At 41.4% G+C, this 12,017-nt stretch overlaps 1 protein-coding gene across 3 annotated transcripts in view; it reads left to right on the top strand.

Annotated features, from left to right (window-relative positions):
• The window catches only part of FAM120A (family with sequence similarity 120A), a 105,452-nt gene that overhangs the window by 57,882 nt on the left and 35,553 nt on the right, over positions 1–12,017 (top strand). For 2 of the 3 annotated variants that reach the window (XM_032636109.1, XM_032636110.1), the window contains exons 8-10: positions 5,850–5,937; positions 7,710–7,937; positions 10,506–10,680. In XM_032636109.1, coding sequence (XP_032492000.1) covers positions 5,850–5,937; positions 7,710–7,937; positions 10,506–10,680 — 491 coding nt within the window. Of the gene's footprint in view, positions 1–5,849; positions 5,941–7,709; positions 7,938–10,505; positions 10,681–12,017 lie in introns of all 3 variants that reach the window. The other variant, XM_032636108.1, reaches the window with a different exon arrangement.

Genomic DNA, 12,017 nt, shown 5'->3' with positions numbered 1-12,017 from the left:
CTAACTTGATTTTTCTCCACTTTGTGACTTCATTTGTATAGATTTGTTCTCTTTCCCTGTACACTTACGTACACATCGATTTTGAGGAATCGTGTCATGGCGGCATCTGTTGTATAAGCTTTGCATGCCCCCATGTGGTCCCTGTGGGACCAGATCTGGGCTATAGAAGGTCGCTGTCAGTGCCTGAGAGACTGTTAACCAGTGCAGAGACCCAATGCTGTCAGGACCCAGTACCCCAACCTCCCATGGCTTGCCTTGCTAGATACCACTTGGGGTTATGTGACCTAGAGCTCCCTGGGCCCAATATGCCCAATGTGAATGGGAGGGCTCTGGGTTGTTTGTGATTTAAATCAGTTGATGAGTAACCACAGTAAGTGACAGCTATCATTATTATTTAAAAACTAACTACGGGTCCAATAAACTACCAAAACATATGACTTCATTCTTAATGTAAAATACCTAAAGAATTTCATTTAGCACCCTTGATCTGGTGTCCTAGGAAACATGCTTCTTCTAATGCATCTTTTTTTCCTTTAAGTGGTATTGGTGTTCTACTCTGAGTCCTGTCAGGCTTCCTCTCCAAAGAAGCTGTGTAGTTTGCAAAGACAATTACATGTTACCCTGCCCTAGGGTACCCAGTCCCAGACAGGCTAAATACAGCTGCAGATTTTTCCTTTCAGATTGTTACGCTGTTGTGCCAGACAAATGGCTACTTTACATTTATATATTGATTTTTTAACATAAGCTAACATTTCTAGTATCTTCTCAGAAAAACGATTCTGAATTTTTATATTTGGTAAAAATTAATAATTATCTATGCCATCATAGGGAGAAGGTCTGTATTTGTTCTAGCCACCTACTGACCCATGTAGGCATTTTATGTCGAGCTCATCTGACTCAGGTGTCTCTGAACCTTCACTTGGGTGGGAAAAGCGTGAGAAGTCCTGACAAACATGAAAGAGTAGCATTCGGGACACGAGGCCCATCTGACTGCTGCACAGAAGCAAGACCAGTACTTCTCTGTTACCAGCTTTTTATGAAAGAATCTGAATGTGTGACGCTAGCTTAATTTGGGGCATAGGGAGACTGTACCTAGGATGTTTGTATGTGATAATCTTGTAGCTTCCCTTATCAGGGAGCTCAAATCTTCACCCTCTGTAGTAGAAGCACCTGACTGCCAGGTCCCTTCCTCAGAATTCTTGGGGGTCTGTTGAATGAGAACAGGCTGTGGATCAAGTCTCCCTTCCATTCCCGAGTTGGGGAGCATATGGAAATGAAAATGTATGCACGCTTGTTGAAGCTTTACATGGTTTAACCATATCTGTGACCTTACACACATACACTAGATAGTGCTACTGAAGATTTGATCTTTCATGTTTTGCTTCTTCCCTTTAGTTTTATTTGACTTTTCTTTCTTTCCTATTGACAAGTAAGTCAGCTTATGGTCAATGCTGTCTTCCTTTTCTGTTCCATAAAAACAAACCACACCCATGGCAGGGGGGCACGTGACCGGTCAGACACTTTTACACTTGGTGTAAATAGACACCAGTCTATTTCCATCCTAGCATCACCAACCTGCTGACTACAAAAATGTGTAGGAGAGAATTCAGTGGTTAGGACAATTGGCTACTTTCAACCAGCTTTAGTGCAGAAAAAGCCCCAGGTGTCCTGGAATGCAGTGAGACCTTGCATCGCCTCCGGAGAGTCCACAGAACCTAGTGGTGTGATGCTGGCCTTTCTCCTTGCCACCAATCTGGTATGAGGGTATCTGGTATCTGGTATGAGGGCAGTTCTTTTCTGTTGATTACCTGCTGCGTCATAAGTGCATCTTAATGGCTTTTTGGTAATAGTATGTGGTAATGTCTGGAATGGTGGGTCTGGGTTTGAATCCAGTCACTTTTGCTGTGGCTGTGAGTGGATTCCTTCTCTCTCAACCTGAATTTTACCAGCACAGAGTTTTGCCTTGGGGTGAGCAGGAAAATTCAACTTGAGAACACATGCAGAACTCCCTGTGGCCTGTATGGGTCTCAGCAGGTCTCCCCAGGGCACAGCTGATGAAACTTCACGTCAATGTTAGCGGTTCCAAATGTGATTATGAGGTGGGAGCAGTTGTATAGAGTGGAACCTAACTGAATATACAAATAATTCTGAAATCTCTAATCTATCTTGTTCTTCAAAGCAAGGCATTTGTTATATTCAAATGTTTTGTTTTCTTAAGTTGTAAAGTAATATAGTTATCCTATTGAAATATTCTGGACTTTAAAAAAATTGGCCATTGTCAAGATTATTTTCAGGCAGAATTTTAGATTTTATAGTATAGTATTAAAAGGTCTTATGAAGGACTTCCCTGGTGGTGCAGTGATTAAGAATCCACCTGCCAATGCAGGGGATACGGGTTCGAGCCCTGGTCCAGGAAGATCCCACATGCCGCGGAGCAGCTAAAGCCCGTGCACCACAACTACTGCCCTGCACTCTAGAGCCAGAGAGCCACAGCTACTGAAGTCCGCACGCCCTAGAGCCCACGCACCACAGCTACTGAGCCTGCATGCTGCAACTACTGAAGCCCGCGTGCCTAGAGCCCGTGCTCCACAACGAGAGGCCTGCGCACCACAACGAAGAGTAACCCCCACTCGCCACAACGAGAGAAAGACCTCGTGCAGCAGTGAAGACCCAACACAGCCAAAAAAAAAAAAAATTAAAATAAATAAATAAATAAAAATAAAAGGTCTTATGAGCATTTAGATTATGACATTATTTTTAGTTTGATAATCTATATAAAACAAAACTAAGATTTATAAATAAAAATTCTATGTCATCTTAAGTGGGACAAGCTTTCCACTTGAGTGGTAGTGTTGGTATGGTCTCCCCCCACCACACTGTACCCATATAAAACCCAGGTTTTATACCTTCTTTGCCATATACCTTTAGGCTACAGTTATGTGATTTACTCATTCAGCTGTTGGACACCTGTTCAGTAGTGACTCTAAGGTCTTATTATCTTCATGGAGTTTGTAATTGAATGATGAAAACAGACAGTAATTAGAATTAGTGCTGAATATGATGCATGCCATGAAGGAAACACAGAAATGAGAATAGCAAGGATGGGGTGGTTGGGGAAGGCTGCACCCAGTTGCAGCCAAGTCGTACAAGATGAGGCATCACATGTATACAAAAACATCAATCTGTTGTAAAGTGGGAGGGGTGGCAGCCCAGCCGGGCATGGAAGATAATTGCAGTCCATACACCTGACCAAGAACTTGTATCCAGAACATATAATTTCTTCCTATAAGTCCATAAGAACATTCTGTACATTCTCCAACTATTGTAGAATGTTTGAATAGGCACAACACAAAAGAAGATGTCACACATGGAGAGATGCTTATCTTCATCATTATCAGAGAAGTGCAAATTAGACTGCTGAGATTCACTGCATTCCCTCCCAAAAGGCTAACACAAGAACAACAAAACACTAAGTGCATCAAGGGCAGGGATCTCCTGCAGGGCTGGATTACAGATCCAACTGTGGCATGCCCCCACAATGGGATGCATGCAGCACTGAGACCAAACCAGCACTGTGTACAATAGTATTGTTGAGCCAAAACTGGACACAAAAAGTGTACAATCGCATGATTCTCTTTATGTCGCGTTCAAAACCAGATAGAAGGAGTCTTTGCTGTTAGAAGTCAGAATAACCGTTGCCCTTGAGGAAGTGTCTGGAGCAGGTCAAGAAGGGGATCCTGGGATGTCAGCCCTGAGTCGATTTGGTTGCTTACATGGTGTGTTCAGTTTGTGGACATTCATTAAGCTGTTCACGTGTGCATTTTATTGATATGTTATACATAAATGTTTAAAATTGTAGGTAACAAATGTTACGTTTCTTTATAAAACATGTAAGTATCCAAATAATTTGTTTTAAAATTTCACAGAAAAAAGTCACCAACCTTTTAAGCAGCTCTGTACCACATTCTAATGGAATACTCACTTTGGATGTATGTATGACAAGATTGTGCACTGTCTGTTTCCCTATTTCACAGGTCCTGGCACAGTTATCACATAACATGTCCTGACCAGTAGACACTCAACAAATAATTGATTCACTAATCAATTTGTCCAGCTTCTTATCTACTCACTCATGTAGTAGCTGCTTTTCTCTTAGATTTTAAACAGGATGGATCACTGTGCTCTTGGAATACTTATTTATTTTTATGCCTTCTCATCACTTGGGTTTCCTCTAGTTTTGCAAAGTTGTAGCCTGAGATTGCACACATGAGTAGCAAACTTGGACAGAACAGTGGTTTCTCTGAGTCCTCACTGAAGATAGGGAGCCTGGATGCTGCATAACTGGGCATCTGGGTGATCTTGTTTCATGTGGAGGTATTGGGGTATCCCATCCTGTGACTGGGATCAAGGAGCTAGAATTAGACTCCAAAACATCACAACATGGGACACGATTCTTGGTTTAAGATGGGACAGGCTTCTCATCTCTCCTCTTTTTTGCAACTGCTTTTTTTTTTTTTTTTTTTTAAATAGAACTAAAATGAAGTCGCTTGGAAGATAGAATTACCAAGTCTTAAAATCTGTCACGTGAGTCAGAAAGGCAAACCAAGTAAAACCTTTTTACGTTGGCTTAGCTTGCCTTGTGGCCAGCACTGGTTTTAGAAGATAATTTTGGCGTGGAGCCCTGCAGGGGAAGGGACAAGTGAAAGGTGTATGCCTATAGTGGCCCAGGCCATCCCTATAGCTCGCCAGCATTGCATCCCTGCTCAAGCCCCTCTAGATTCCCTCCTTCTCCAGGATAGTGCTTTTCACAAAATTTGCCCAGGTACTGAAGTAAATTTTCTTTTACATTGTGGCCCATAATACACGAATGCACAAAGAGTTTCTGAAATAATAACATTCATACCACATTCACTGCATCTGGTCTATTCCGTTTCTTTTTTTTTTTTTTTTTGGCTGCACTGCGCAGCATGTGGGACCTTAGTTCCCTGACCAGGGATCGAACCTGTGCCCCCTGCAGTGGAAGCGTGGAGTCTTAACCACTGGACCGCCAGGGGAGTCCCCATTTCATTTTTTTTAAAATCCACTACATTGTTTTCTCAGGCTACTAATGGGTCACAACCCACAGTTTTTTAAGAACACTGATTGAAATACGTCATTCTGGTGTTTAAGATACTCTGTAATCTTCCCCATCTCTTTTTCCCACTTTTACTTTGCCAAATAAAGTTATTCCCCAAATAAGATTCAGTTAACTCCCTGTTCTCTGAGCTCACCAAATCCATTCCCTCTCCTTGGGCCTGGAAGGCGCCCTCCCGCCTCTGACTTGTTCGTGTGAGTTATCCAGAGCCTTAGCTCCCATGCCCCTTTCCATGAGTAGGAATGCCCCCCTGAATTGTCACTTGACATGTAATACCTTACATTTATTTATAAATTGAGTAACATGTGACCCAGATAACATTCAATCTTCTACTGCCTGATAATTATCAATTAAATATGATTTTTTAAATCTTACTTCTCCAAGATGACTGAGCTCCCAAAGGCGAGGTCTGCCTTTGTATCCTCTGTACCCTGAGGCACTAGCACATCCTAGACCATCTTTAAGCCGAGCAGTGAGGCATGAGTTAGGCGCTTGATTCCTCTTCCACAGTGGGTGGTTACCACCTACCTGTTTGAAGTAGGTGGAAAGTGTTCCTGTGATAGGATTCTCTCTGGAGATAGGTTGTTGGGGGAGGTGAGATCAGGAAAGCATAAGGTATCACCGAGTCTGTAGGCCTAGTGCAGGCCTTTATTATCATGAGCATGTGTGGGAAGTGGTCGACACTAATCAGTGTTCTTGTTCATTTTATGTTCAGCCATATCAGTGGGAACAAAATTGGCTGGGAGAAGACAGGAAGCCATTCAGAACCTCAAGCACGGGGAGACTCAGGAGACCAAACAAAGGTAGTAAGTCTATGCCTTTTATTCTTTCAAATTCTCCTTCTCTCAGCATGTAGTGCCAGGGATTGGTTTAAAGTAAAATGCTCTCTCTTTTTTTAAGCATGTTATTTATGAGTAATACATTGGCAGGGGTGAGAGAGGAAGGAGGAACCCCAGGGCTGTGCTGCCACCAGCCTGCTTTCTTTCACAGGCAGGGTGGTGACCTGGTAGAGATCCTCTTCTCTCTGCTCGCTGCATAGCCTTCCAGAGCCCTCATTTCTTGTAGGGTTTTCGTGGTGATTAAGTGAGAAAACCACCTGGGATGTATACATTAAAAATGAAAAAGATAAACTAAATTTTATTTTCCTTTTTTTTTTCTATTTCTACCTGTTAATATTCATCTCTAGAAATATCTGTTTAACTTACAAGGCCACATCTGTCCCCACATGTGATCACTTAGGATGAGCTGGTCTCCGGCTGGAAGAGGGCTTGTTTTATACAAGGTGATGGAATATCAGAAATCTGTTTAAAACTCTGAGTTATTCTCACTGTTGAATGATTATCCTGCAAATAGGTAACAAAAATGCTTTCTGGATACCTACTATTTGCAAAGTACCTCCCAAAGCATTTTCAGTTGTTCGTGTCTACATTCTGTGGAATGGAAAGTGTACAAAACACTTGTGAGTTATCCATGAGTTATTCGTCTTAAGACTAATTTTGGCACTTTACGTTTTAATGGATAAAATTAAGCACTCGTTGCATACCACTGTAAAGAATACATTTCGTTTCAAAGCAGAAAAATGTATATTTTTTAAGGTGCCACAAAATCAGTGAGCAATTATTATTACTAGGATTTATTGTGAGAAAAAAAAGTTTACTGCAAAAATAATAATTGCTCTTGGTAAACAATTAGGAATTTGCTAAAATTTGTAAAGAGAAAACTAAGACTCTCCCACTGCCTTTCCTCCCCTTGGTCCTGCTGCCTTGCAGCAATCCAGCACTGAGGTAATCATTTGGTGTCCACACTCTTTCCTATTCACGTACATACATTCTGTATTTTGGTGATTGGTTGTAACAGAATGGGTATTTTTCACCTGACAGTTTGCCATGCACATATTTCTCTGTTAGTATATATAGATCTGACTCATCATTTTTAATGGTACTAGCTTGTTCTTTGGTTTTAATTTTTGGTAGATAGTTCTCTACATATACTTAATTTGGGACTTTTAATGACCTAAGAGAATGCCTGAGGTTTGGTTTTTGTTTCTTCTTTAATTAACAACTAGTGGTGGTGGTGAAGAGCAGGCCTGACTCGAGCCTAGTTTTGAGTCCCAGGTCCATGAGTTACTGGTCTTGTTACAACAGATGAAAGGCATACCCTCTCAGAGCATTAGTTTTTTTTATCTGTAGAGAGGATGATGCCTATTTAGTTTAGGAAGGGTCTCCAAAGAAAGCAGAAACACAGGAGTTGGCCACATGGGGGGAGCCAGGTGGGACCAGGGTTAGCAACCACAAAAGGCCATTCACCCCATGGGGATCCCAAGGGAGGAGCCATGGGTGGGGGTCTCCCAGCAGAAGCTGCAGCAGTCCTCCAGGCTCCCACTCCCAACACAGGCATAGTGGGTGTCCGATTACCACTTCCTCTGTCCAAGGAGGAGTGGGTCATAGCTCCCTTGTCCTCATCGGCGAAGTTGTTAATCACATCTCTCTGGATAGGACTCTGTTGCAAGTGGACAGGTTAAAGGAGTGGAAATATGACATGAAACCATTTTCCCCTCTCACCCATTGCTCTGTAGGCAGAAGGTTCGTCCACTGCCTCTTCGGGCAGCCAGCTTGCTGAGGGAAAGGGGAGCCAGATTGGCACTGTTCAGCCAATTCCGTGCCTCCTGTCCATGCCCACCAGGAACCACATGGACATCACCACCCCGCCCCTGCCCCCCGTCGCGCCTGAGGTGCTGAGAGTGGCCGAGCACCGGCACAAGAAGGGGCTGATGTACCCCTACATCTTCCACGTCCTGACAAAGGTATGCACAGGGGCTGTGGGTGTGGCTGTCATCTCACAGTGGTCACTCCTGCGGAGTGTGTCCTTGTTCCTTTTGGAACTGCTTTTTATCTTACCAGCTACTTGAAACAAAGTTCATTTTCCCTTTTCTAAACTTTGAGAAAAAAGATGGAAATTTATACTTACAAATATAATAAAAGAAGAACTTGGGAAAAGTCTTATTTTCCTCTTCAATTTAATACAAAATATTTTTGAGACTTCTAATTAACGGCACGTCATATTATTTTCTGATTTGTAATTTTATTCTTTTTATTTCTAATTTCAAAATTTCCTACATCATGTTTATGCCATAGTGTCAAGTTAAATTATGATGTCACATTCAATATCTGATTTATCATCTGTCTGAGAAATACCCAACTTCTGAGTGGCTGACAGCATTTCATGTAATTCGACTTGTTCCTCTACCTCACTGAGCACTTACAGCAAAAAATGAAATACAGGACCTCATCGATTTATTATCTTACTAAATGTATGCTTAAATAGATATACAGTGTGGTATTAATTGTTTCTGAATCTTAGTGTCTTGAATAGATCTACGTGTACTTAAATTTCCTCAATGATTTGTAGTCTTTATGTTTATAATCACAGACCTACAATTTAACAAGTTAACTTGGTGACCAGATTTCTCATGCAGAATTGGTGAATTACTGTATGTATATTTAACATGTTTTCATCAGTATCTATACCACCATATATGATCAAACTTCTTTCTTCCTATTTTCTGTTGTCCATCTATGGTTTGTAGAATGGAGTCAGTAAATACAAAAGTCACTCCCATTCCACAGCACTCCTGAGCTGGACTTTAACCGTTAATTGACTAATTTGAACTGCTTACTTTTATATTTTATAAATTAAAGGACATGAAGAATATTATATTTTATACAATAAAGGAAAAGAAGACCGGTACTACTTATTCAGGTCCTTTAATGTATTTTTAAATTGTAATTGCCTCCAAGTCTCATCTGTTATTTGACATGGGTATGCATGTGTGGTATCACTTCTCAGATTATGGTTATAAAGTAAACATTTTATTTTTCAGGTCCAACATAAATTATAAGGGTAAGTGAAAGTTACTGTTGCGGGAAAATGATTTTGCTAAGTTTAAAGGGACCCGAGTTTGGGGAAGATTGTGCTCTTTCTCCTTGTGGTTATTTGGAATATGAGGTCCCTGGACCCCCTGCTGTTTGTGCCCTGTCATGCTGGTGGATCTGACTTGGGGACTGTTGGTTAAATCATTCTGAGTGATGCAAACTGCCTGTCCTCCTCTTCGGTACTCACTGATTTCAAGGGCAAATATTGATAAAATCACTGTGGTTGAGAAAAGTGAACTCGACTATCTTCTGATTTTAAGGTGCCACCTAAAATTTTTCAATATATTTGGGAAAAGTTTAGACAAAAATGTATACTGTTTCCTGGGACCTGAGTAGCTCTGGTATTAAATTGTCCAGGCTGAGACATTTGTAGTGAAGCTTCATAATATGTAGAGAATTATCAAAGTCTCATAATATTGAGAGAGTAATACTCACTAGATGAGTGTTAACCACATGTAGCTACTAGATTAATGAGTATGAAGGTTCTGATAAGGGAAAAGACCAATTTTGAAATAAAATTTATGTGAAAGAAAGAGCAAATGCAATGACATAATTAAAAGTATGTATCAATAGAGTTAATACACACTGGAGGTCATAAATATATTTTTATGTTATGAATATACATAAATAAAATTCCTTGTGAAATCTCTTGAGATGTACCTTGATGGCATAAAATATTCAAGACAGGACCAGGGTCTCAGGTGCAGGTGGTCGTAGCAGTCATTTGTCTCCTGGAGCCACAACAGAGCCCCTGCTGTGTTGGCAGAGGGGGATGGGGGTGATGAACAGAACGGGGCCTCCTTTGTTTTCTGCCCCTAGTGACAATCATGCCCTCTCAGTCAGTGTGACGCGTCTGTTGAGTACTTGGTGCACTGGGGCAGAGGCCTGATACATGCCGAACACTTTAAAAATGAATAACGCTTGAAAGAGTTCTCTTAGGTAGATCGTTTTTGTGTATGGTAATTTTTTATGGAAGAGCTTGGTAGAGAAAATCTGTGACCATTTTGTTTTCAGGGTGCTCATTTCTTGGATTTTGTATAGGTCATTGAAAATTATGAATTTCATTACATATGGCTATCTTGACTCATAAATAAAATTTGCCACTTCTCAGCATTTTCTATTCTATTTGTTGTCTGATGTTATCTATCTAGACTGTTTCAAAGACTTTGGGATCATCTACATGGTTTTCTTTAGTTCTTGGTTCCAGATTAAAAATAAAACAATGTAGATTTTATTTTGACTCTTTGAGCATATGTTTTGACTACAACCTGCTAAATGAACTCTTCCTAAACATCTTGATGTAGGCAACTTATTAAGCAATTGATTTGGAATAGAATTGCAATTTCGTTAACTGGAGATAATACAGTATATTTCTGTGAGTTTATTGTAAATTCAACATGAAAAACGTGCAATATTATTCTGCTTTCTTCCATGCAAAGGGTGAAATCAAAATTGCTGTTTCTATTGAAGATGAAGCCAGCAAAGACCTGCCTCCCGCCGCCCTGCTCTATAGGCCAGTTCGTCAGTATGTTTACGGAGTCCTGTTTAGCTTGGCAGAAAGCAGAAAGAAAACTGAGAGACTTGCTTTTAGAAAGAACAGACTTCCACCAGAATGTATGTACTGTAAAATCCATTGTTTGTTTTCCTCGGTACCTCGTAATCTCTTGTGCATTTTTAAAGCATTAGAAGGATCATAACTGAGTTCGCCCTGAGAGTCCCCACATAAAGGAGGTGGGCTTCACTGGGGCTCTTAGGAAAGGAGGACAAGCCACGGGCTGTTTTCCTCAGTAACATCCCAGCAATGGTGTTCATTCAGTAAAATGATAAAATAGCAGGTTTATGCTTTAAACTGAACGTTGATCCGGAAACAGTCCTGACGATTGCTGTCCTGCTGTGGTTAGCATGTCCCAGACAGGGCAACAGCAGTGTCTGCTCTGCTGTCCACGAGATATGGTCCACTCTTTCCAGAAGTCGGTGTTCCTGTGGCGGTCCCACCAGCTATGCACAGGGCCACTTCTGTGCAGTTGATGTATTGCTGCACACATCCCTGAAGCTGAGAGGGGACTTGTAATGATTTCCCTCAGAGACCTCTGGCTGATCAACTCTGGGGATGGAGGGAGAAGTGGAAAGACAGAAAATGTTTGAAATTTTGGCAAAAGTTGAGGTCAGAGTGTTCCCTCTTCTAGTGAGCCAGTGTAATCTGGGGGGTGGGAAATCATGCCTTTCTGTTCTAGGTAACCTTATCTACTAATGTAGGGAATGTAAAAGTCACTGTATATTTAGTAGGAAATATAGAAAAGTTTCACAAAACATGCAGTCTAAAATAAGAATATTATGAAGTGTGGAAATGGTAGATTACTAGATCATCCTCTAAACTAAGGATGTTTACTGATAAATCACCTTCTTGTATGGCAGGTCAGTACAGGCCTGGTAACATGGGAGAAGCTGACCAGTTCAGGGACAAGTGTGGGAGTGGGTCTTACCTTTGGAACTCAAAACTAGAGAGATTCTCCAATGCTAAAAACTCAGTACTATAGATTCCTAAGGTTTCTATTTCTAATTACTGTGACACAATTGTGATTCTGTAAGCCTTTAAAATGAAGCAATCTGTCACTACCCTTACTTGAAGATAGTCGTACTGAGAGTGGCGTATGACTGTAGCTGGAGAAGGTGATGCCGGCTCTGCAGGGCCACCTCTAGCTGATACTTCTACTGCCTTGATCAGGGCTGTAGACACCACGTGAATACCGAGTGTTGTCAACGGACACTCTTTTCAAAGGCCCAGTACGTTCCGGATGTACAAATCCTCATTCTTTTCTCGCGCTGTGTGATTTATTTGCTCAGAAAAGAAGGACCTTTCTAACTTTGCATGGGATTGGTCAGTTTTCTGTGCTGGCCCACCCAGGCCACCCTGGCTCCGCAGCTGTGACGTCCGTCCACTTCAGTTCACC

The sequence above is a fragment of the Phocoena sinus genome, chromosome 6 (assembly GCF_008692025.1).
Source record: "Phocoena sinus isolate mPhoSin1 chromosome 6, mPhoSin1.pri, whole genome shotgun sequence".
NCBI classification, from domain to species: domain Eukaryota; kingdom Metazoa; phylum Chordata; class Mammalia; order Artiodactyla; family Phocoenidae; genus Phocoena; species Phocoena sinus.
This window is presented reverse-complemented; position numbering and strand designations above follow the sequence as displayed.